The sequence below is a fragment of the Ursus americanus genome, chromosome 5, assembly GCF_024610735.1.
Source record: "Ursus americanus isolate L20-20 chromosome 5, mUrsAme1.1.p, whole genome shotgun sequence".
Lineage (NCBI taxonomy): Eukaryota > Metazoa > Chordata > Mammalia > Carnivora > Ursidae > Ursus > Ursus americanus.
Genome location: NC_142131.1, coordinates 37,338,301 through 37,362,533, shown reverse-complemented (window position 1 = coordinate 37,362,533; position 24,233 = coordinate 37,338,301). Strand labels below are relative to the sequence as shown.

Below are 24,233 nucleotides of genomic sequence, written 5' to 3'. Positions count from 1 at the left end.
TTCCCATCAAGTAATTATTAAATGCCAGATTTTGAAAAAAATCATTTTGTGAAGTTTCTCCTTAAATATTTGTGGATGAAAATAGTGGCATTTTTTATAGGCCTCCCTCTAAATTTTCATAGTTTAAGATATTTCTTCCTAGAACCTTGGAAAATCGTGGATATTTTTGAATACATGTTTGATGATATATCGTAGCGTTTTGTTTAAGTTCAGGAATGTTAACTTCTTTAAGATGGTGAAAGAATCTTTTTGTTTGTTACGAGAATAAAAGAATTTCACTCATGTGAAGCACTTACAACTGTGTGTCTGGTGTATAGTAAGACTTAATGAATGTTAAGCCTAAATTATAAGAAATGTAGTGTTCATCTGCTGGCCCAAGGCAATAGGAAGGGTAGTCCTTGCCCTCTGCTAACCTTGTATCTTGGTGACCTCATCTACATGTTAGCACATACACATAACGCCATGCCTGGCACTGTGTCTTAGCCAGGTGCTTCCTAACATTGGGTGCTACATAAGAATCATCTGACAACGTAGACAAGGTACAGGTTCCTGGGTCCCATCTTCAGAGATTTTAATTTCATAGATGTGGGGTAGGGCCCAGGAGTCTACATAATGTTTTAAATTGCCAGAATGATTCTTATTTTCTGCCAGGTTTGTGCACTACCAGTAGAAATTTAAATGTACAGATGCAAATAAATTACTATGAAATGTTTTTCTTAAAGACATTTTTCTTCTTTCTTCTAGGCTAATGGCTACAGTTTTATCAATATTGAACATGGACAAGCAGTGTCCTTGCTAAAAACTTTCCAGAACACAGTAGAACTCATCATTGTACGAGAGGTTTCCTCGTAAGAATTGTGGACAGAAAAAGAGGGAAGGCAGCAAGATTTATTGGAAGATATTTGCAGGAGAAATTAATATTTTGACTATTTTTATATGTAAAGAAGAACTCAAAAAATTATGTTCAAATTTGTACATTAATGAAATAATGGAACTTGTGGTTAGAGGGAAAGAACCACTGTACAGTATATAGGGGAGACTGTTGAATTCATACCATATAAAAGTTCTTGTTAGGTTTTTAAACATAGCAATCAAGGCTACAAAAACAAACATACGTTGTTTTTGTATAGATTGTAGGTTTATTTTTGGATTTCATACACATGACTGAACTCTGTGCAAGGCTCTAGTTAGCCTTGATTGTAGCCCAGAGACAGATGGCAGAGCTTTCTGTCTCATAGCTTTTGTGCCCTTATTTTTATTCAACTCGTATTAATGTTTTTCTGCTGAAACTACTTTTTTTTTTAATGCGGGCAAGAGATTTGAAGTGTTGGTTTTTGCTATGTGCATATTGAATTGAAGAGTGAGTAGGTGAAGGTGGTGCTGGCGGGTTCACTTTCCAAGGCCAGATTAAAACACTTAATTCCTATAAAAATCTGGAAGCAAAGATGGAAAAAACAGCTGTTAATGTGTTTTTATTAAAAATAATGCAATAAAAATATAATGTCTTTTTAAAGAAATAAGAAAAGACAATAATTGCATTTTACGAGCTCTACAGGATCTCTTCTTGTCATAGCCATTGACAATACATTTGCTACTGGTGATTCAGTTTTTAATTTTTTAGTCACAGGAAATTTTTAACTCCTCTGTAGATGCATGTCCATGCATTTTTTGTGATATGGAAATCTCTTGATTTTTTGCAAATGGTGGTCCTTGCAGTCTGTTTTATAATTAGTATTCCATTTTAATCTTAATTTATAATTTTTATTTTAAGCAGCAAATGAAACTAAAATGGCCAGTTTTAAGATTGTGTTGTTATAACACAAAGTGTAAGCAGATTTAGGAAAGCCTCTTGATTTTGTTTGGTCTCACATTGCCTTGGTAAAGTAAAAGGAAACAGTACGCATGGAGCTAGGAAACCAAAGCAAGTTTGTGAAATTGGCACAGTGATAGAGAATTGCTGTGGAGAGTTGTAGAGCAAAGGGATGGGTCCTTGAGGCCTACCAGTGTGTAAAGGTGTTTAAATAAAGGGCTGTTCCTACAGGTAACATTAAATGTGAACTCGACACTTCAGAGTCTTTAAAGGGTTTCTAAGTGTATCAGTGTGTTAGAATAGTGTTTTACCACCAGCTGCCTTTGTTCCTTGTTAGTATAACAAATATTTCATAGATGTTTATTAATTTGTTTATCCAAACCATAATTTTGTTTCTGTTCTGTCTTTGTAATTCAATAAAATTTGAGTAACATGCAATGGTAAGAATTAATGCATGGTTATTTGGACCAGAAAAAAGTGCCACAGAAGACCAATAACTGTTTTTAGTCAAGGCTAGTCTGGAGCCTTTCATTAGAGCAATATTCAGTTATTGCAATTCATTTTTAATTACTAAGAAATATAATTTTGAAATTTTTAATCTGTTATGCTTTGTTCTTCAACCTTGTTTTAATTAAGACTTTTATAGGACTAGCAAAAACGTCAATTTACATTATTTTTGCAAAAATAGTTGGACTCGTTCCTTTCTTGCTAGTCAGAGTTAAATAGGCAGTAATTTTCAAAAGATGTGAACTCAAATATTGCACTTCTTTCAAGATGTTATCATTTGGTTATTGTACTGTATAGTTTTAATAATATTGATTGAAACCCTTTAACAACTCTTTGTAAATTTTAACTCATTTTAGTTGTTTTTCAGTACTATTTACATAGGAATTGATTTTTATGGATATAGTAGAAGAAATGTGCTGTATTTTGATAAAATTCATTTACTGTATGTGTGTTGTAATCTCTAAAAAAAAAATGACAAACAGCTTCTTAAGACAAGCCTCGGTGTTCCCTTTATTCATAGTTTATTTTAAAATATTAATTTTGGCACATCGTTTTTTTGTTTATTTCAGTTTTTCAGTCACATTCTACTTTTAGTAAGTACTTAATACATAAAATAGATATAATTGTGACATTTTCAACTACTTTATCTCACATCAGATACAGAAACATAATTTTGGAAAAGGAAATTAGCCAAAAAAAAATGATCAGTGATCTAACCTTAAGCTAATTGTCTGCATATCATATTGATACATTACAAGTGCAGCAAGTATTACATGCACTAGTATTTTATTCTCCACTAATTAGTTAAAAAAAATTTTTAGTGTTCTTATAACACATATAGTTGAGTAAGAAAGTTAGTTACCAAGGAAGAGTAATGTGATAGATTATATAGCAAAAAATTAATAGCAAAAAAGTTTTGTACTTTAATTAAATAGCCATAATTTTCTTCTAAAATATTGGAAAATTAAAATGAAATAAGAGCTCTTTGTTCGAATTTTTGTTTTGGTTGGTAATGATAAGGTTTCAAAATTTGAATGGAAAATTAAATCTTCTGAGGAAGTGAAGACATTTTTAGTTTACGTATTGTTGAGTAATTTGTAGTCAAGGCCCATACCCATAATGACATTATTTAAATATTATGTAGCAAACAGTCAAAACCAAAACTGTCTCATTTTTAGTGATAGTGTTTAAAATTGACCACTCTAAAATTTTAAACCATTAAAAATTGTATGTTCAGAATAATTTATTCTGTACAGAATTCTTTATACAAACTGAAATTTTATGCTGATTCATGAGGGGAATCATCATCTAAACCCATAAAAGTCCAAAGTTTCTTACATATTTATTATGTAAATATTTTTCTGACCTCTTTGGACTTGAAGTTGTGTATATACTGGAAAAAAAAATTTAAGACTTTATTTTTAAGTGATCCCTACACTCAACGTGGGGCTCGAACTTACAACCCCAAGATCAAAAGTCCCATGCTCCACTGACAGAGCCAGCCAGACACCCCTGAAAAATTCTTTAAACACATACACTGGCATAAACAGAACTAACCTTTTAAGTATTAATTTGTTGTGCTTAAAAGGAAATCCCATTAGCAGCTATGTAATATCTTTATCAGTCAGCATGTGTAAATCATTCCAAATTTTTGTGCTTATTTAGAATGCTTGAAGTTAAACACAGTGAATAGGTAGTAAACTTATGCAGTTTAAAGTTGTGTGATTTATTTTATGAAATTCAGGGTGAGAAAAATTGTCATAGAAAGATACACACCAAATTTTTTGGCACTTGTATTTCTGGGTATGGAGGAAGTGTAGTTTACCTTAAATTACTGTTTTTTTACTTCTAAAGGAAGCCATTGGAATGGGAAATGTTTTCCACTTAGTTCAAGATTGGTGAGAAGTCAAATCTATTTGAAAGGTTTTTTTTCATTCCTTCTGTTGAAATTCTTATTAGCTTATTATTTTGGTTTAATGTATAGTAAATAGATATGAAATAGACTTAAATCAAAATAATTTTTATGTTTCATCAAAAATATTAATACACATAGTTGATGTCCAAGGGAATAAGATACCACTTGTCTCTTAAAAGGTAATCTAGATTGTATGGGCAGCCTGCTCCAAGTTTTAGGGATTCCCCTTGTTCTTTCTTTCTTTTTAAAGTAAACCCCATGCCCAAAGTAGGGCTTGAACTCATAACTCTGAGATCAAGAATCTGTTGCTCTATCGCCTGAGCCAGATGCCCCTACCCATTTGGTGGGAGAAGGGGAGAGGGGGAGAGAGAATCTTCCTTTTTTTTTTCTTTTTTTTTTTAAGATTTTATTTATTTGAGAGAGAGAGTGAGTGAGAAAGAGCACAGGAGCAGGGGCAGAGGGAGAAGAAGAAACAGGCTCCCCACTGAGCAGGGAGCCCAGCACAGGGCTCAATCCCAGGTCCCTGGGATCATGACCTGAGCTAAAGGCAGCCGCTTAACTGACTGAGCCACCCAGGCGCCCTAAGAGAGAGAATCTTAGGCCGACTCCATGCTCAATGTGGAACCTCTCCCAGGGTTCAGTCTCAGGAACCTGAGATCATGACCTGCGCAGAAATCGAGAGGATGCTTATGAGCCACCCAGGCGCCCCTACCTCTCCCCTTGTTTCTTAATAGAGAGTTCAGAAAACATTGTCCATTTTATACCTAAAGCTGCAGTTTCTTTGCCTCTGCAGAATTTTTAGTCCCAGGGGATAGTCAGCATAGTCATTTACAGTTTTGGAAAACTTAAAGGACAATGCTATCTTTTTTTTTTTTTTAGGACGATGCATTCTCTTTGCGAAGCAATTTGCATTCTAAACTGAGAAAATTTTTTAGGAAAAACACTTCAGTAGAATCTCCTCAGGTTTTATTTTAAAGAACAATTAAGTTCCTCCTAAAACCTTTGTATTGAATTGTTAGGGAAAACAATATTTTTTTGTTTTCCCTAACAAAATAATTCTGATAATTTCCTTTTCATATAACAGTTATGATCTCCCTTGGGATTTCATGTGGTCCATACAGCTTCTTAATCAGCCCTTAATCTAATTATAGGATGAAATATGAGATGCTCACATATCATCAGTAAAGGAAGAAGTCCGTAGTGTAAAATTATACCACCCTCCACCATGATTTTTATTTTGCATGAAAAGATGTTAAAGTCTACACACATTTTTCCTGAACTGATGTTCCTTAAATCTAATCAAACCAATTTTGTTCCTTCAAGGCACAGCTTTAGAAGGATCTTTTTTCTTTAATGTGTTGTTCTTCCCAACTATCTTCCCAATGAACTTCCTTGTCAGAAAAGCTAAAGAAAACTACACCAAGCATTGAAGAAAAACAAATGCACAGAGCATGGACTTTTAGGATGGATGATTCAGAAGCCTCATCTTCATGAAAAGCAAAACCTAATACTCTGAGAACCAATGCTATCCCAGAATGGATATTAAAATGTCTTTCACATTTGGATCATCCTTCAAGAGCGTTCAAGTTCCCAAGAATAGGAGGAACCATGTGCAGGCTCGGCTATCACAGTAAACTGTCCAAGATCGTACCCTGGCGCGTCCTTCAAGCTCCTCCTATCCACATCCCTAGAAGTGACAGAAAAGACGATTATTTCATACTACGGTAGGTCAAAGTATTGTTTAATCTCCACAGTTTGGAGAAATAAAATTGCATTGGATACATAGATTTTAAGGAATTCTTTGAAATCCTAGGACACATAGGGCCAGAGAATTCTACCGTGAAAGGTGAATCTGGCTTCAGGGATGCTTCAAAAGTAGAGACAGAATAAAAGATCAAGGAGGAGTTCTAGGTAACACTTGTGAGTACTGTATCATAAGAGGTTGGTTATAATTACTACCTTTTTTATGCCAAGCACTATGCAGGAGGTGATGTATGCGAGTAATGATATTAGAAGTGATGATATTACTTGTTTTGTACCAGCCATTTTACCAGGCTTACCCGATGTCCTGTCCTTCCTTTTGCCCATCATTAGGGAAAATAGTTTGTGGTAAGCAAATAACATTCCCATGTAAGTTCATATTAAGACGAGAACAACACTTACTGAACATTTGAAGAAAAGCAACACCATGAAAAGAGTCACCAAACAGAAGTACCATTATTTAAAGAAATTGTTATTTCAAAATGGTATCTTCTCAGGGAATATTGAATTCGCAAGATCAACTGTTAGGGAAGCATTTAAATATCTTTTTTAGTTTGTTTGCTTTATTTATTTATTTATTTGACAGAGCACAAGCAGGGGAAGCAGCAGGCAGAGGGAGAGGAAGAAGCAGGCTCACTGAGCAGGGAGCCCGATGCAGGGGTCGATGCAGGGCTGGATCCCAGGATTCTGGAATCATGACCTGAGCTGAAGCAGATGCTTAATGACTGAGCCACCCAGACACCCCGCATTTAAGTATCTTTATAATGGAAAGTAGAATTTGTCACAAATTCAGTAGTTGTGCTGAAGAATAGGAAGGATATCCCAAAGAGCAAATCTGCGAGCTCTTTAGATGAGGATTCCATAAAATGTAATGCAAACGAGCCAAAAAAAAAAAAATAGAAACAAGACATGAAAGAAAAGTCTCCTGCTCCAACATGGATCTAATAGGAGTTCAAAGGGAGAAAGGAGGGTATGGGTACACAGTGAAGGGGGGAAAAATTAAAAACCTCAAGGAAATGTCCTAGACCTGAAGCACAGAATAAGTCTTCAGACCAAATGGGTCCATTCATGGCCAAACGAAAACTAGCTATGTCTTCACAAAGTTTCAGATCAGCTACTAAGTTTTTAAAAGATCCAAAAAGAGTATCTTACGTTCCAAAATGTGAAGGCAGTTACTTGCAAAGTGAACAAAATCAGAACTTTAATGACCCACTTTGGATTCAGGGATATTTAAAGTTTTTCATGTCAGAGGGCAAAATAAAGACAGTTTCAGAAATTCAAATTCTCAAAATTAATCTCCCACTGAGCCTCAACAAAAGAGAGGAATATATTTGAACCAAAACCAGGAAGTATATTGGAAGAAAATGAGAAATCTCAAAAATAGATTTGGGATCCGAGGAATAATGACCAAAACCAGATGTAGTGGAGCAAAAGTAGTGTGATTAGTGTTGATTGTAAGTAAGAATATGGTTGTAAAATACTAGATCGCTACAAATGAGAGGAGAATTCCACTTTTTCTAAAAGAAACTATACGTATTGGTTAATTCTAAGTTCTTAGGGTAAAATCTAGTTAGAATTTATAGGGTGAAAAACGATTATCAAAAGAAGAGTGTTAGGGTGCCTGGGTGGCTTAGTTGGTTAAACATCTGCCTTCGGCTCAGGTCATGATCCCAGGGTGCTGGGATCGAGCCCCGCATTGGTCTTGCTCGGCCGGCGAGCCTGCTTCTCCCTCTGCCTACCTCTCTGCCTGCTTGTGCTCTCTCTCTGTCTCTGTTAAATAAATACATACATACTATACATACATACATAAAATCTTAAGAAAATAAGAATAGTGTTGGTATTTTTTATTTAATAAATGCAACAGGCTATAGATTTTTATTATGTGATGCATATACACATAGTGTGAATCAACCATGTTTGATTCAGCCATTTTTCCAGTGATGAACACCTGTGATGTCTCTACCGCACCTCCCTGCTTTCATAAACACCAAAGTGGTGAGTATCCTCATTTATGTCATTTTTCGAACTTCTGAAAATTTCTCTAGAATACATACCTAGGAGTACAATTGCCAGGTCTCAGATACTATGACTTGCACAGAGCACTGCCAATGTACTTCCTGGGAAGTCTGCACCAGTTTACACTTTCATTGGCTAGACATGAATCTCATTCCGCACATATTGGCAGACAGTTGTGACTTTATAACTTGTGCATGTTTAATGAATATAATGTATTCTGAGATTCTTTTATTTTCCATTCCTTTGATTACTGGTGTGTTTGACTAGTACATACACTTGTTAGCCATTCTGTAATTTTCCTATTCCCTTTCCCCATTCTTCTGATGTTTTCAAGACCAATTTGTAGGAGTTCCTTTTCTATTCCAGATACTACTTTCCTGTTGTTTTTTAGACATCGCCAGTATCCTAGTTCACAGTCTGTTTACTTTTGTTTATGATATCCTTTGTTTAAAAAAAATAAGTTTAACATAATCTATCATTTATGCTTCTTTGTTCTTAAGTCTTCTCCATATCTGAGTCAAAAAACTATTTTCCCACATTGACTTCTATTGGCTAGATATATTTACTATTAATATTTAGATTTTAATCCATCTAGTTCACCATTATATATGTCATGAATTTGGAATCAAACTCCACGTTTTCTCTACAAGGCTCAAAAGTCTACATTTTTCTATTGATCTTCAATGCGATGTTTATTATATACCAAGTACCTATGCATCATGCTTTCTATAGTGTTCTCTTAGCCTGTTTTTCTGTTCCTGTGTATCATTTTTTTTCATCAAGTTTGAAAGTTTTATAATGAAACACCTATCACCTCGATTCTTCCATTAACATTTTTCTATATTTGCTTCTATGTACTGTTACTTTTATAACTGAACATGTGTATCTACCTCAGTCTCTTAGAGCATCGACCCTCCAGCTCTGCCGAATTAGAGTCAGCAGGAAGGCTTGTCAGGCCGGACCCACAGGGCTTTTGATTGAAGCAGGTCTGTGCCCAAGAATTTCTATTTCTAGCCACATTCCCAGGTATGCTTGATACTTATGGTCTGGAGATAACACTGAGAGAGAATCATTGTCTTACAGGCTAAGTCTTGACTCTTTACTCCTGTTTTCAGAACTGGTTTAGGTATATGCAGACTTTTATTTTTTCTCGTGCATTTCAGAGGAATTTTATTGGCATCTAAGTCATTGGGAAAATGCACTGAATTTTGTCCTTCCTTCAATCCGTCTTTAACTCCAGAGGCTGCCCTTCATAGTTCCTCCATTTTCACAAGAGCCTCACACTAAATGTGATCTCATAGTCTCTGTCATGTAAATGCTGTTTGAACAGCAGGCATCTGTGAGTTTTAGTCACATTTCAGAGGAAATCCCAGGTTGAGATTATTACTGTCCATAGCCTCTCCTGACACCCACATAGCCACCTCTGCAGAGAAAGTCAACTTCTGCCTCCAGACACTCCTCCTCCTGCCTTCTTTTTCATTCATTGTCACTGTGGGTAAGACATAGGTCACCCATTCGCCCCTCCCAAGCTGTCTTGAATTCCAGATCTACCAAATAGCTAGGACTATTTGTGTGAACTTAGAACGTTCCTTAACATTTCTGTGCCTTATTTCCCAGTCTGAGGAATAGGTATAGTAATAGTGACTAGTAAATAAGTTGATGGTTGACAATAAACCCTCAAGTTATTTAAAAAAAGTTTAAGTATAAAAAAAAAACAAATTCCCTTTCATAATATATTTTTATAGCTAGTATCAGAGAGGGCGGGGTAATAAAACGGAGGAGATACAGAAATAGATATTTTGAGAGACCGATAGACAGGCAGACAGATACCAGGCCTTGTCTAAAAGACTTGAATCAAGAAAGATGTTCTCCTGTTGACCTTGAAGGGATAGTCATACTGTGTGAACCGCCTATGGAGAGAGGCAACCTCTAGGAGCTGAGGCTTCAGTTCTACAACTGCAAGGAACCGAATTCTGCTAACAACCTGAATGAGCTTGGAAGAGGCCCCCAAGCACCAGATAAGGATGCAGCCCAGGTGCATTGAGTGCAACCTGTGGGACCCCGAGCAGAGGTTCCAGCCAAGCCGTGCTTGGACTGCTGACCAACAGGAACTTTGGGATCATATACATGTGTAGTTTTAAACTGCTACGTTTGTAGTCACAGCAAGAGAAATCAAGTGCAACTAGCATATTCATTTTCTACTTTTCCTCCCCATGACTCCTCTAATTCTAACCAATAGAGCTGGACCTATCGAAGAGCCTAAAACATTGACCTTGGCTTTGTGCCTACAACATTTCCAAAGACCCTCTCCCAGACCCCACTCCACTTCCTTGGATCAGACCCTCTTGATTAATATTGGCCCCAGTGGGGGCACCTGGGTGGCACAGTGGTTAAGCGTCTGCCTTCGGCTCAGGGCGTGATCCCGGCGTTCTGGGATCGAGCCCCACATCAGGCTCCTCCGCTATGAGCCTGCTTCTTCCTCTCCCACTCCCCCTGCTTGTGTTCTCCCTCTCACCAGCTGTCTCTATCTCTGTCAAATAAATAAATAAAATCTTAAAAAAAAAAAAAAAGAAAAGAAAATACACAGAGATTTTCACTTAAAAAAAAAAAAATATTGGCCCCAGTGGTACTTGTTATATTTTGTGATAGGGAAAACACCCCATTCCCTGCCATCAAACCTGGAAACATCCAGAATGTCATCTGAAAAGGATGGGTGACGAGCAGGACCTCTGATATCATGCAAAGGATTTTATTCTAAGGACAATAGTAAGTGACATAAATGATTTGAACTTTAAAAAGATCACTGTGTTGTATGTAAAACGGGTGGGGTAGCAGTGGCTGGGCTTAGGGGAAAAAAAGCTTAGAATTAGCACACCATTAAAAGGTTCTTGCAAAACCCAGAATAGGGATGACATTGGCATCTGCCAAGGTACTGGAAAAGGATTTTCAGGAAGGGAATCTGTAGATAGGACAATAGGACATACTTAAGAAGCACCAGGGTAACAGGATGCAGACGGGGTGGGGGTGGGCTGAGGCAGATAGGTAGGAGGGATTAAAGGTTATTTACAGGTTCTGGCTGTAGTTGGAAGACAGGTGGTGATGCCACTAGTTGAAATCGGGGATAATAAATCCTGATGTGCACTTGCTTTGTTTGGACCATTTGGAAATGCCTACCTGGTATTCAGGGAAAAGTAACGGGAGAAAGAGAAAGATTCAGAAGTCTTCTGTTTAATGATAAATAAAAAAATATTAACTAGTCAATAAATAAAGTCATGATGATAAGTGGATACAAGGAGATAGTCCTCATCATACCTTTTCTGAACTCTGAACTTGCCTATTCTTTGATATTTAAAACTTACACAACTTACAACTTACGGTTTATAACTTAGAGTAACTATTTATTCTCATATTGTCAGGTGTATTATTTAGTCTCATTTCTGAAACTATTGGAAATTCCTTGATGGAAGCATCTCTGATGTCCACTCTGAGGTACTGGGTCTGCAGTAAGTACTCAACATCATATAAAGGACCATTTGTTTTCCCACAATGGACTTTTACACTTTATCCACACATGAAGAGAGTCAGGAAGAGAGAGAAGGAAAGACCGAGACAGTGGAGAAGTCAAGAGGTCAGACATAAATGGGAAGTTTGTGTAGGGTCAGTTAGGCCATTGTAAGGATCACTTGTGTTTTACTTGAGAGAGAGGGTATAAAAAGAAAATGATAAATGCCACGAAGAGAGGTCCAGGAGGAACACAGGATTTCACAGGAAGACCCATGCTGACTTGCAGCATAATCAGCTTTGAAAACAAAAGGTTTGTTATGTACATATTAAAGTACTCAGCAGTTGAGTTCAATAAATATTTGTGGATGATGAATAAATTATGCGTGTGCTGTTCAGATGGTGACATAGTTTCATACAAATAGCAACATTTCACATTAGCAATATTTCCAGGCATGAACATACATTCACTGAAAAACTGACATCAGCCAACTGTCAAAAGTGAATCCTAAATTGGCTGCTTGGCCCCATAGGAGGTTATAATGAAGCTGTTCATGGCTTGAAGAAAAAGTAGTTAAGATGTCTTCCGACTGGCAAATCCTGGATGGCACTTCTTTAATTGATTGAGGTATTATCAGCACCGTATGCTAGAGCATTAGCCAGCTCCTGCTGCCGACAGTCAGACTTGCCTACTCTTTGCCAAAAATCCCATCTGCTCTCCATCCTCAGTTTCTTCACAGCCCAACAGCACGTTCGTTATCTCTAGGAACAAAGGCAAAAACATTGCTACTTCAGTCATCCTAGTCATGGTTTAAAAATGAATTGGATTTAATGGGTTAAGTTTTTCAAGTATTCTTTATCGCTACATCAGGCAATCGCACAGATGTCAGGGTACAGAACATCAGCTTTTCTACCTCGGTATTTTTGAATACGTTCTTACTACTGGGTTAGGAAAATGGTACACAGCTGTACATAACCTTCCATTCCAAATATAATTATTGGTGCTATAGCTTTGTATATACTACTAATAAGCTAAGAATTTCTTTTATCAAGCATTTATTATATTATGAAAGATATTGGCAAAAACCAATTTATTGAAACTTTTAAGAAGGATTCTACTGGATTAGTACCTTAGAAAAAATCAAAGGTTTGCTTATTTGTATTTGATAGTCTGTGGGCATTTTTAATTTTGGTCAATAACAAAAAAAAATCACTAAATTTTTCCATCACTCTGAAAATCCAGAAAAAAGAAACTTTCTATAACTGTAAGAAATAATCTGGTTATTATTTAATTACAGACAAGTTCTATAAGCCTATATTGTCTAGTTTGCATTAAACTCTGTTAAATATGAGAGAAACGGTACAAATTAAAATACCATTTTTTGAATTGTTGTCATTAGACAAAAATGGGATTACCAATGTCACCAAACCTTAGAAGGTTATTTTGGTGTCCATGGAAGTACTATATGTAAAAGCAAAAACTGGTAGCAACCCAAATAAGCAATAATATGAGAATAATTAATTAAATAAAGCAGGTACTTGGTCTGTATAATTTTTTTAATGATAACTAGAAATACAGGAAAACAAAATAGAAAAATGATTATGATAAATATAATGTTAAGTAGAAAAGGCAATTTAGGGGCGCCTGGGTGGTGCAGTCATTAAGCATCTGCCTTCGGCTCGGGGCGCGATCCTGGCATTCTGGGATTGAGCCCCGCAGCAGGCTCCCCCACTGGGAGCCTGCTTCTTTCTCTCTCACTCCCGCTGCTTGTGTTCCCTCTCTTGCTGGCTGTCTCTCTCCGTGTCAAATAAATAAATTTTTAAAAATCTTAAAAAAAAAAAAAATCTTAAAAAAAAAAAAGGCAATTTATAAAAATATATGTACCTTATGATCGCCACTGCAGAAGCCTTATATAAAGATTGGAGTGGTAGCTTTATGGAATGTTTTTGCGCTATTATCAAAACTTGTAATTGTTATGTTGTCTGTCTAAATTTTAAGGGAAAAAAGTGATCTTGGGTCATTCTCAAATACAATAGCAAATATTTGGCCAACAGCAAACTGTAGATAAGTATTAAAGCAGGTATTTTAGCCCTAAATGGTGAGGTAGGAGAGCCCAACTGCATCCTTCCCCAAAGATCAACAATTAGACAGCTATCCATGACAGCTCTGGAGTCTACTTAAGAAATTTTAGCAACACACTGGAACAAAAGACCTAAGAATAACTGCATAAGATGAAGAGGAAGACAGCTTCATTTTTCTCACATCATCCCATCCTCCAAGTCAGCATTGCTCAGTGTCAAGAGGAAATTTCCTAGCTACGAAGAGTTCCTCTCACCAGCAAAGGAAGAGTGGGGTGAGCAACCAGCTTCCCCAGCCTTTTGGGGCACTGCATGAAGGTCCCACTTTGGTTTCATTCCACCTAGAAGGGCAAAGCTGAGCTATAAAGGTGGCTAGGAACAAGGAATAAAAGCAGGTGTTACCAGTAGCAGCCACACAGCAGGAATCATGGTGGTTCACTGCCTGCTCTGCAGACAAACTCAGCATATTTCGCCACTGAAGAAACTAACAGCTAGTATATTCACTGGGGACACGCTGCAGATTTTACTAGCTTTTGCCCCACAGATATTTGCTTTCTATACCAGCTGCCTGAGACCCTCCACTCCATGTATGCCTTACAGAACCTGGGAACCACAGTGGTAACCAGCTCAGGACACTGCAGCTTTGCTAGTGAAGGCACAAGCCTTGACACTGGCAGCTAACACCTACTACCATGCACCTCCTTGCTAGCCTTTCTAGCTTTGCACTTGCATGCTGCTGACCTGACATTTGTCACCAGTCTCCAATGCAGTGTACATGCCCAGGGGAAGACTGTGCAGATAAGAGAGAGCACATCAATAACCAGGGCACCAATGGTTGTTTGTGGGTGTGGATCAGGCCCTGACTTCAGTCGGTTAAGCATTTGCCTTTGGCTCAGGGCATGATTCCAGGGTCGTGGGATCAAGCCCCGCATCTTGTAGGACTCTCTGCTCAGCGGGGAGCCTGCTTCTCCTCCTCCCTGCTGTTTCCCCTGCTTGCACACTCTCTCTCTCTCTAATAAATAAATAAAATCTTAAAAAAAAAAAAAAAAAAAGAAGAAGAGAAAGAGAGACCAGAAAAGCAAGAAAAAAAATAGGGACACCTGGGTGGTTCAGTTGGTTAAAGCATCTGCTTTTGGCTCAGGCCACGATCCCACAGTCCTGGGATCAACCCAGCACTGAGCCCGAATCAGGCTCCCTGATCAGTGGGGGAGCCTGCCTCTTCCTTTCCCTCTTCCTCTCCCTCTTCCTCTCCCTCTACCGTTCCCCCTTCCTCTGCTCTCTTGCTCATTCTCTGTCAAATAAATAAATAAAATCTTAAAAAAATAAAATAAAAAAGATCAGTGAAACCATGGGCTGCTTTTTTTTCCTAAAAAGTAAAGAAAACTGACAAACATTTAGCTAGACTAAGAAAAAAAGAGAGAAGACCCCAATAAATAAAATCAGAGATGAAAGGGGAGCTATTACAACTGATGCCAAAGGAATACAAAGGATCCTAAGATACTATACTGAACAGTCATACACTAGCAAATGATAACAGAAAAAAATAGATACATTTTTGGAAACATACAGCCTACCAAGACTGAATCAAGAAGTAGAACATCTGAACAGACCCATAACTAGCAAAGAGACTAAATCAGTAATCTAAAACCTTCCAGTATGTAAAGCTCAGACCAAGTGATTTCACTGAAAAATTCTACCAAACATTTAAAGAAGAACTAATACCAATCCTTCTCAATGTATTCCAAAAAATGGAAGAGAAGGCAACACTCTCATTTTGCAATGTCATCATTACCCTGATACCATAACTGGACAAGGATACAACATGACAAGATAGTTAATTACAGGCCAATATCCCTGATGAACATAGCTGCAAAAATTCTCAAAATATTAGCAAACTGAATTCAACAGAACATTGAAGGGATCCCATACCATGATCAAATGGGATTTATCCCTGGGATGTAAAAATGGTTCAACCTGTGCAAATCAAAAAATGATATACCACATCAGCAGAATAAAAAATGATTTTTTGGATATGACACTTAAAGGACAAGCAACAAAATAAAAAGTGGGACTACCTCAAATGAAAAAGCTTTTGCTCAGCAGAAGAAATAATCAACAAAATGAAAAGGCAACCTATGTAGTGGGAGAAAATATTTATAAATCATATATCTAAAAATATTTGTAAACCATATATCCAAAATATATAGGGAATTCAAACAACTCAATAGCAAAAACAAACGACACAATCTGATTAAAAAATGGGCCCAGGAACTGAACTGACATTTTCCCAAAGAAGAAATTCAAATGGCCAACAGGTACATAAAAAGTTACTTCACTTCAGTAATCATCCAGAAAACCACAATGAGATATTACCCCACACCTGTCAGAGTGGCTGTCAACAAGACAAGAGATTATTAATGCTGGCAAGGATGTGGAAGAAAGGGAACCTTGTACATTGTGGGGGGAATGTTAACTGGCGCAGCCACTGTGGAAAAGAGTATGGAGGTTCCTCAAAAAGTTAAAAATAGAACTACCCCATGATCTAACAATTCCACTGCTGGGTGTATACCCAAAAGAAATGAAATTAGGATCTTGAAAAGATGTTTGCATTCCCATATTTGTTGCAGCATTTTTCACAATAGCTAAGATATGGAAATAACCTAAATGTCTGTTAATGGATAAGGATGAAGATGTGAGATATATATGTTATTCAGTCATGAAAAAGAAGAAAACACTTCAATTTGTGACAATATGGGTGGACCTTGAGAGCATGGTGCTAAGTGAAATAAGTCAGATAAAGACAAATACTGTGTGACTTCATTTACATGTAGAATCTAAAAAACCCGAACACCTAGAAACAGAGTAGAGTGGTGGTTACCAGGGGCTGAGGGGGTGTGGGAAATGGGGAGATGCTGGTGAAAGGGTATAAACTTCCAGTTATCACATGAATAACTTGTGGGGATCTAATGTACAACGTGGTGATTATAGTTAATTACACTGTATTATACACTTGCAAGTTGCCAAGTTTTTTTTAATGTTAAATGCAAATTTATTTTTTGATAGTAAAAAATGTAATCCTTGAAAATCAGAATACTTAAAGGAAAAGAGCATAATAACTTCAGTTTTAAACATCTACATGAAACAACCATTGCAAAGTTTGACAAAAATACACACTCAGAACATATGATTAGGGATGCCTGGGTGGCTCATTCAGTTAAGCATCTGCCTTCGGCTCTGGTCATGATGGGGGGTGGTCCTGGGATCCAGTCCCCTATTGGGCTCCTTGCACAGTGGGGAGCCTGCTTCTCCCTCTCCCTCGGCCTGCAGCTCCCCCTGCTTGTGTTCTCTCTCTCTCTCTCTGTCTGACAAATAAAGAAATAAAATCTTAAAAAAAAAAAAAAGAACATATAGATTACCTAAAAAAACGAAAACAGAAAAATGAAAGCAGGCAGTGCATATAATTGGAAACCAAATATGATATTTAAGGTAGCTCTTTTGAAAAGGATTAAAATATTTCTATAAATATGCTTTTGAATTTAATGTGTAAGAATCTAATTTGCCATACTAAATGGTTTTTCTTAACCTTCTCCAATATTATTTATATTTTTAGTTTATCTGTAAGGTAATCAATATATTCCATTTTGGAATTCAGCTTGATCCTCTTGAATGTTTGTATAAACACCCTCTGTGAAACATAAGGTGACCTTTGGTTTATTGTTATCTAATTATAAGCCTGAGGGGGTTCTGCCATATGTCATTGAAGTTGTTTTTCCCTAGATTTTTCACTAGATCACAGGTCCTCTCTGACCTGATTGTTTGTAGTAAAGATCCCTGAGGCAGTTTCTGTACTACAAAAAAAAAAAAAAAAAAAGTACTGAATTTGGTTTAATTGTGTTTCATAAGATCCTTGAACACAGCTAAATACTAACCTGATTCTAAGAAGTCTCAGGTTGGATACCCATGTATTGAATTAAAATGTGGCCCTGTTCCATCTCTGGCACGGTGATCAGCATGTGTGCGTGATGGATATAACCTTCACAAGCATCTAGAGTACACGGAGTCAGTTTTCATTTTTATTTTTATGTTCTCAATTTAATAATCCAATAATGAGAGAGACAGCGACTACTACTTACTGGTGTATCGTTGGTAAAACATTTTCCAAGCGTTCCTTACTGTCATTCAATTTGGTAGATGATTTTTCAAATGTAACAAATATCTTCTTAGCAAAATATTTTAAACAAATTTACTGAACTAATAAATGGTGAGTCTCTTAAGATCAAGACTTATTCATTTTTTTGTTTCCTGTTGGCAGGATAGCAAAAGATCTAAAAGCTGAATTATAACAAAAACCAGTCCCAACCCACCTCTGAGAAGGACAAGCAACATGGGACTGCTCTAAAGCAGCATACCAAAGGTTTTGAAAACTGCACTCACATTGGAACCATGTATGTATGTATGTAAATACATTTTTTGCAGTGTTCTAATAGGATCCAAGCTCTCACAACTCACAATACAAGATTCAAAATATCTAGGATACAACCCAAAATTACTTGATGTGATGGGTTAAATACTGATGTTCCCCCCTCAATTCATATGTTGAAATCCTAACTCCCAAGGTGGTGGTATCCGAAATGGGGCCTTCAGGATGTAAAGCTCCTATAAAAGAGGCTAGAGAAAGCTTCCTTGTCCCCTGATTGTCGTGTGAGGTCGTAGAGAGGAGACGGTCTATGAAACAAGAAGCAGGCCCTCACCAGACCTCACATCTGCAACTGGATCAATTCTTTTCCTATTATCAAGTAGTGACTCTTTCCTTTGTTACCTGATTCTGGTAATCATTGAGTTTTTTATTCCAAACGTTGTATTTTCAGTTCCAAAATGTCTGTCTAGTTCTATGTTTTGGTTTCTGTTTCTCTGCTAAGTACTATCTTTACATTCATTTCAAGAGTTCTAACCTTTAACTCATAGCATATAGTTATAACAGCTGGTAAAAACTTTGTCTGCTAATTTCAATACATATGTCATCTCAGGGTTGACATCTATTGATTATCTTTTCCCTTTAAGAATTGAGGACATTTATCTGGTTCTTTATACATCAAGTGTCTGAGTCCGTTCAGGCTGCTATAACAAAAATACCATAGACTGGTATTTAAACTTTAAACAACAGAAATTTATTTCTCACAGTTCTGGAGCTGGAAATCCAAGATCATGATACTAGCCAATTCCATTTCTGGTGAGGACTGTCTTCCTTGCTTGTAGATGGCTGCAAGTTAAACCCAAAGGAAGAGAAAGGAAATCAGAACATCAGGACCATTAATTAAATAGAAAACAGGGGTGCCTGGGTGGCTCAGTTGGTTAAGCATTCAGGCGTTATCTCAGGGCTGAGTTCAAGCATTGAGCTCCACCTGGGCATGGAGCCTACTTCAAACAAACAAAACCAAATACATTTTTTTTTTAAGATTTCATTTATTTGAGAGAGGGAGAGGGAGAAACAGACTCCCCGCTGAGCAGGAAGCCCGACATGAGGCTTGATCCCAGGACCCCAGGATCATGACCTGAGCCGAAGGCAGACGCTTAACTGTCGGAGGCAACCAGGCACCCCACAAAATACATTATGATAAACTAATAACATTGATAACATCCTTCTGAGATTGATTATGGAAGCAAAGGTATATTAGAAAGGAGAAAGGGAACATGCATTATGAATCTTTCAAGTATTAAAAAGATCATCAAGGGATATTAAGAACTTTATGCCACTAAATTTGCAAAGTTTGAGACAACATTTAAATTCCCACAAAACACACACACACGCACACCACGCACATGCACACACACATATTAGCAATACTAGCCCAAGAAGAAATAAAAAATCTGAATATTTATATAATTTTTACATTGTTAATTAAATGTGTACTTAAAAATTAAAAAAAAAAAAAAAAAAAACCTTCTTTCCTTCCAGCCAAATAAAATAAACCCCACCTCAAGTGGCTTTCTTAGTAAATTCTAAAAGTTTGTAGAGAAGGGGTGCCTGGGTGACTCAGTTGGTTAAACTTCCAACTCTTGATCTCAGCTCAGGTCTCCATCTCATGGTCATGAGGTCAAACCCTGTGCTGGACTCCATGCTCAGCGTGGAGCCTACTTTAAAAATAAATAGGGGCACCTGGGTGGCACAGCGGTTAGGCGTCTGCCTTTGGCTCAGGGTGTGATCCCGGCGTTATGGGATCGAGCCCCACATCAGGCTCCTCCGCTATGAGCCTGCTTCTTCCTCTCCCACTCCCCCTGCTTATGGAAGTTCCCTCTCTCGCTGGCTGTCTCTATCTCTGTCAAATAAATAAATAAAATCTTTTAAAAATAAAAATAAATAAATAAGTAAAAGTTTGTAGAGAGGAAAAACTGGTCACTGGTGTTTTAAGTATTTGGTAACAGACTAATCATTAGCATGCTGGATGCTAGAAGATAAATGAGCAATGATTCCAAAAATCACTTCGAATAATTTTTTTATCCCCATCCAGGTAATTAATCAATCTGCCAATTAAGCAAAATGTATTTTGGATGTATAAGGACTCAAGAATTTTAGTGACACAAATCTTTTTAGGATGTTACTTAGGGATGTACTCTAGCAAAACAAGGGTGAAAACAAAGAAAGAAGAGGATTCAGGAAAGACTGTACCCAATCCAGGGGACTGGCACAGTAGCATTTTGTAAAAATATGTGTATCTTTATACAAAGAAACCTAAATGTATATAAACCAAAATGTCAATGTTTTTTGAATGGTCAGATATTAGATGAATTATTTTATTTTTGTTTCTGTGTATTTTTATTTATTTTTTTAAGATTTAATTTTTAAGTAATCTCTACATCCAACCAAAAAAGTAATTTTTAAGTAATCTCTCTTAAATTTACAGCCCCGAGATCAAGAGTTGCATGCTCTATGGACTGAGCCAGCCAAGCGCCCCCCTCTGTACATTTTTAAAATACTGAATATGTATTGTTTTTCTAATTGGAATTTATAAATGTTACTTTTAGAGAAAAAAGGATCACTGCTCTTGGGGCACCTGGGTGCCTCAGTCAGTTAAGCGTCTGCCTTCCGCTCAGGTCATGATCCCAGGGTCCTGGGATCAAGCCTGGCAGCTGGCTCCTCCGTTGGGGGGAGCCTGCTTCTCTCCCTCCCTCTGCCTCCCATTCGTGCTTGCTCTCTCTCAAATAAATAAATAAAATCTTTAAAAAAAATAAAAAGCTTATGGGGATGTAATGTGTAGCATGGTGACAATAGTCAACAATACCGTGTTGCATATTTGAATGTTGCTAAGAGAGGTCTTAAGAGTTCTCATCATAAGAAAAAAATTGTTACTATGTATGGTGATTGGTGTTAACTTACTGTGATTATCGTTTCACAATATATACAAATATTGAATCATTATGCTATACACATGAAAATAATATAACATTATGTGTCAATTATATCTCAACAAAAAGACATCAGTAAACCAAATCTAATTCAACAAATACAGAAGAGTAAATTAAAGAAAATGTGGTCTTTTCTTTCTTTTCTTTTTTTTTTAAGATTTATTTAGGGGTATCTGGGTGGCTCACTTGTTAAGCATCTGCCTTCGGCTCAAGTCATTATCCCAGGGTCCTGGGATGGAGCCCCACATCGGGCTCCTTGCTCAGTGGGGAGCCTGCTTCTCCCTCTCCCACTCCCCTTGCTTGTGCGTGCTCTCGCTCTCTGATAAGTGAATAAATCAATCTTTATTAATAAATGTGGCCTTTATTACATACTGAGACTTTAAGAACTTTTTTTACCTTTATTTTTTAATTTTTTTTTGAAGATTTTATTTATTTGAGAGAGAGAGAGAGAGTGAGCACACAGGGGGAGGGGCAGAGGGAGAGAGAGAAGCAGACTCCCTGCTGAGCAGGGAGCCCCCACTATTTTTTTCACTACTGTGTCCTCAGCCTCTAGAATAGGTGTGACATTAAGTCAGTGCTCAACAAATGTTTTTTTTTTTTTTAAGATTTTATTTATTTATTCAACAGAGATAGAGATAGCCAGCGAGAGAGGGAACACAAGCAGGGGGTGTGGGAGAGGAAGAAGCAGGCTTCCCAGCAGAGCAGGGAGCCCGATGCGGGGCTCGATCCCAGAACTCTGGGATCACGCCCTGAGCCGAAGGCAGACGCTTAACCCAAGCGCCCCTCAACAAATGTTTTTTAAGTAAATCTCTCTGTGCTTTAGTTTCTTTATTTGTAAGTTATGGAAAATTTCGTCTGTAATGCAAGACATTTTTAGAGCTTAGTCATGTGGCTGCTACCTCCTTAGGAGCCTCACAGTAATGACAGTTACTTATCATGAAATTATTCCCAGAGGTGAATAAATGTCCTTTTCAAAGTGTACTGGCAGAGACTTCCGGCCATGGCGGGGTGAAGAGCTTGGCAAATGCTCTTTCCCACAAACAACTAAACAAAATTGTCAGAACCAGCCATTTCAAGGTTCTGGGAAATTGACTAAAGGCAAACAAAATGAGAAGTGCTTATTAATGCGCTGAATTTTAAGAGCAGTGTGAGTCTGTGGGGATCTTGCCTGGGGCTGTTCCTATTCCCATCCTACCCCTTGCTCCAGTGGCAATGGTGTTCTACCAGGATGGAGCTGGCTGTGGAGCTGGCTGTGGAAAGCTACAACTTACTGACAGATAGAGGAACTGATTTGTACCAAAGAGCAGAAAGTACCACCCAGTAATGTGGTCAGCAAAAGTGGCACATATGCTAAGACATGCACAGGCGGAGCCCACCATCTTAGGCTAGGGTTCTAGTTGGGGGAGTGGCTAGCAAGAAATATAATGGGGACACATCCTGGCACTGAGAGAGCCATAGAGTGGCTACACAAACTCTTCACACATCTCTGGCTGTCTGATGGGCTGCGAGCAGGTGCAGGACAGACCTGAGAGGGACTGGGAAGAAGTAAAAGCTGAACAAGACTCAATAAATTCCTGAATTTTGAATGTATTCCTAAACCCACAAATCCATTGGCAGGGGTTGGGAATCTTCCTGGTTTGAAGTCAGTGCCTCACTATTGGGCAATACACACAGAGGGGCACACTTAGGGAACAAGTCAAAAAGTAAGAATTGAAAACAAAAAAAAAAATAGAAACAAAAAAGTGAGCAGGGACATTAATGGCCACAAAACATAGGAGAGACATTTTTATTGTCTCTTGGCTAGAAATTCACCCTTGATATTGTCAGCTCTGTGAAAAAGAATGCTATTGAAATGATTGCTTAAATATTATTTAAATTGAGCCTTTAAAACATTTTTTCTTTGCCAGATGGCACAATGCTAAACTACTTTAGTAGAGAGCAATGAATAATCACTGCAACAGGAGAGGATTTCCCTTGTTAATTTCCCTTGCTGATCCTCGTGCCGATGTGCGCAGCTCCTGAAGAGAATACATGGTGTCCCCAGAGTCCAGCTCCTACAGTGTACGTGGTTGTCCACTACCACGCTTCTGCAGCATGGATAGCTTCTCTGCTACTAGGGTACCGCAAAGCATGTTATGTCAGCATATAAAAAACTTGAATATTAGCACTATCAACCAACCTGACCTAAGTGACACTTACAGAACACTCCATATGACTGCAACAGAATACACATTTTTTTTTCAAGTGCGCATAGAACAATTTCCAGGACAGAACATATGTTAGGCTGTAAAATGTGTCTCAATAAATTTAAAAGAATTGAAATCATTCGTGGTATGTCTTCCAACCACAATAATTAAATTATAAATCTGTAACAAAAAGAAATTTATAGTATTGTGCTTCTGGTGAGACATTTAGTTCTGAATAGCTTTTCTGAACACTCTAAAAAGAGTATACCCTACAGTGCTTAGAGGAAAATATATAGCACTGAATGGTTATATTAGTAAACAAAAAGTCTCAAATCAATATTGTAAGCTTCTGCTTTAAGAAACCAGAAAATAAGAGCAGATCAATTGCAAGCAGGCAGAAGTGAGAAAATGATAAAATCAGAATGGAAATCTATAAAACAAAAACCAGAAACAAATTAGAGAAAATCAATAAAACAAAAAGATGCTTCTTTGAAAAGATCAACAAAATTGATAAACCTTTAGCCAGACCGACAAGGAAAATGAGAAAGTATAAATTACCAATATCAGGATTGAAAGAGGGAACATTAGTACTGACCTTTCAGAAATTGAAAGAATGAGGATTATTTGAATACCTTTTGATAAACTAAACAAATGATAAAACTTAGATGAAATGGATAAATTCCTAAAAAGACAAAAACTAATGTAACTATTTTAAGAGGTAGCAAATTCAAATAGACCTATAAGAAATAAAAATTTAGCTACTTAATGAAAAATATTCCCATAAAGAAAAGCCTGAACTAATGTAACATTGTATGTTTACTATTCTTCAATAGAAAGAAAGAAAGAAAGAAAAAGAAAGAAAGAAAGAAAGAAAGAGAAAGAAAGAAAAAGAAGGAAAGAAAGAAAAGAAAGAGAAAGAAAGAAAGAAAGAAAGAAAGAAAGAAAGAAAGAAAGAAAGAAGAAAGAAAGAAAGAAAGAAAGAAAGAAAGAAAGAAAGAAAGAAAGAAAAGAAAGAAAGAAAGAAAGAAAGAAAAAAAGATCCCAGGGGCAGATG

At 37.2% G+C, this 24,233-nt stretch overlaps 1 protein-coding gene and 1 long non-coding RNA gene across 14 annotated transcripts in view; one reads left to right on the top strand and one right to left on the bottom strand.

Annotated features, from left to right (window-relative positions):
- Window positions 1-5,110, top strand: part of ERBIN (erbb2 interacting protein) — a 125,524-nt gene extending 120,414 nt beyond the window's left edge. For all 13 annotated transcript variants that reach the window (XM_087862117.1, XM_045794248.2, XM_045794247.2 and 10 more), the window contains one exon: window positions 745-5,110. In XM_087862117.1, coding sequence (XP_087718243.1) covers window positions 745-852 — 108 coding nt within the window. In that variant the 3' untranslated portion in view covers window positions 853-5,110. The remainder of the gene's footprint in view (window positions 1-744) is intronic.
- Window positions 4,607-24,233, bottom strand: part of LOC123790141 (uncharacterized) — a 28,315-nt gene continuing 8,688 nt past the window's right edge. Inside the window, exons 2-3 of the long non-coding RNA XR_006779020.2 lie at window positions 18,769-18,849; window positions 4,607-12,272 (exon numbers count right to left, since the gene is read on the bottom strand). This is a non-coding gene — a long non-coding RNA (uncharacterized LOC123790141). The remainder of the gene's footprint in view (window positions 12,273-18,768; window positions 18,850-24,233) is intronic.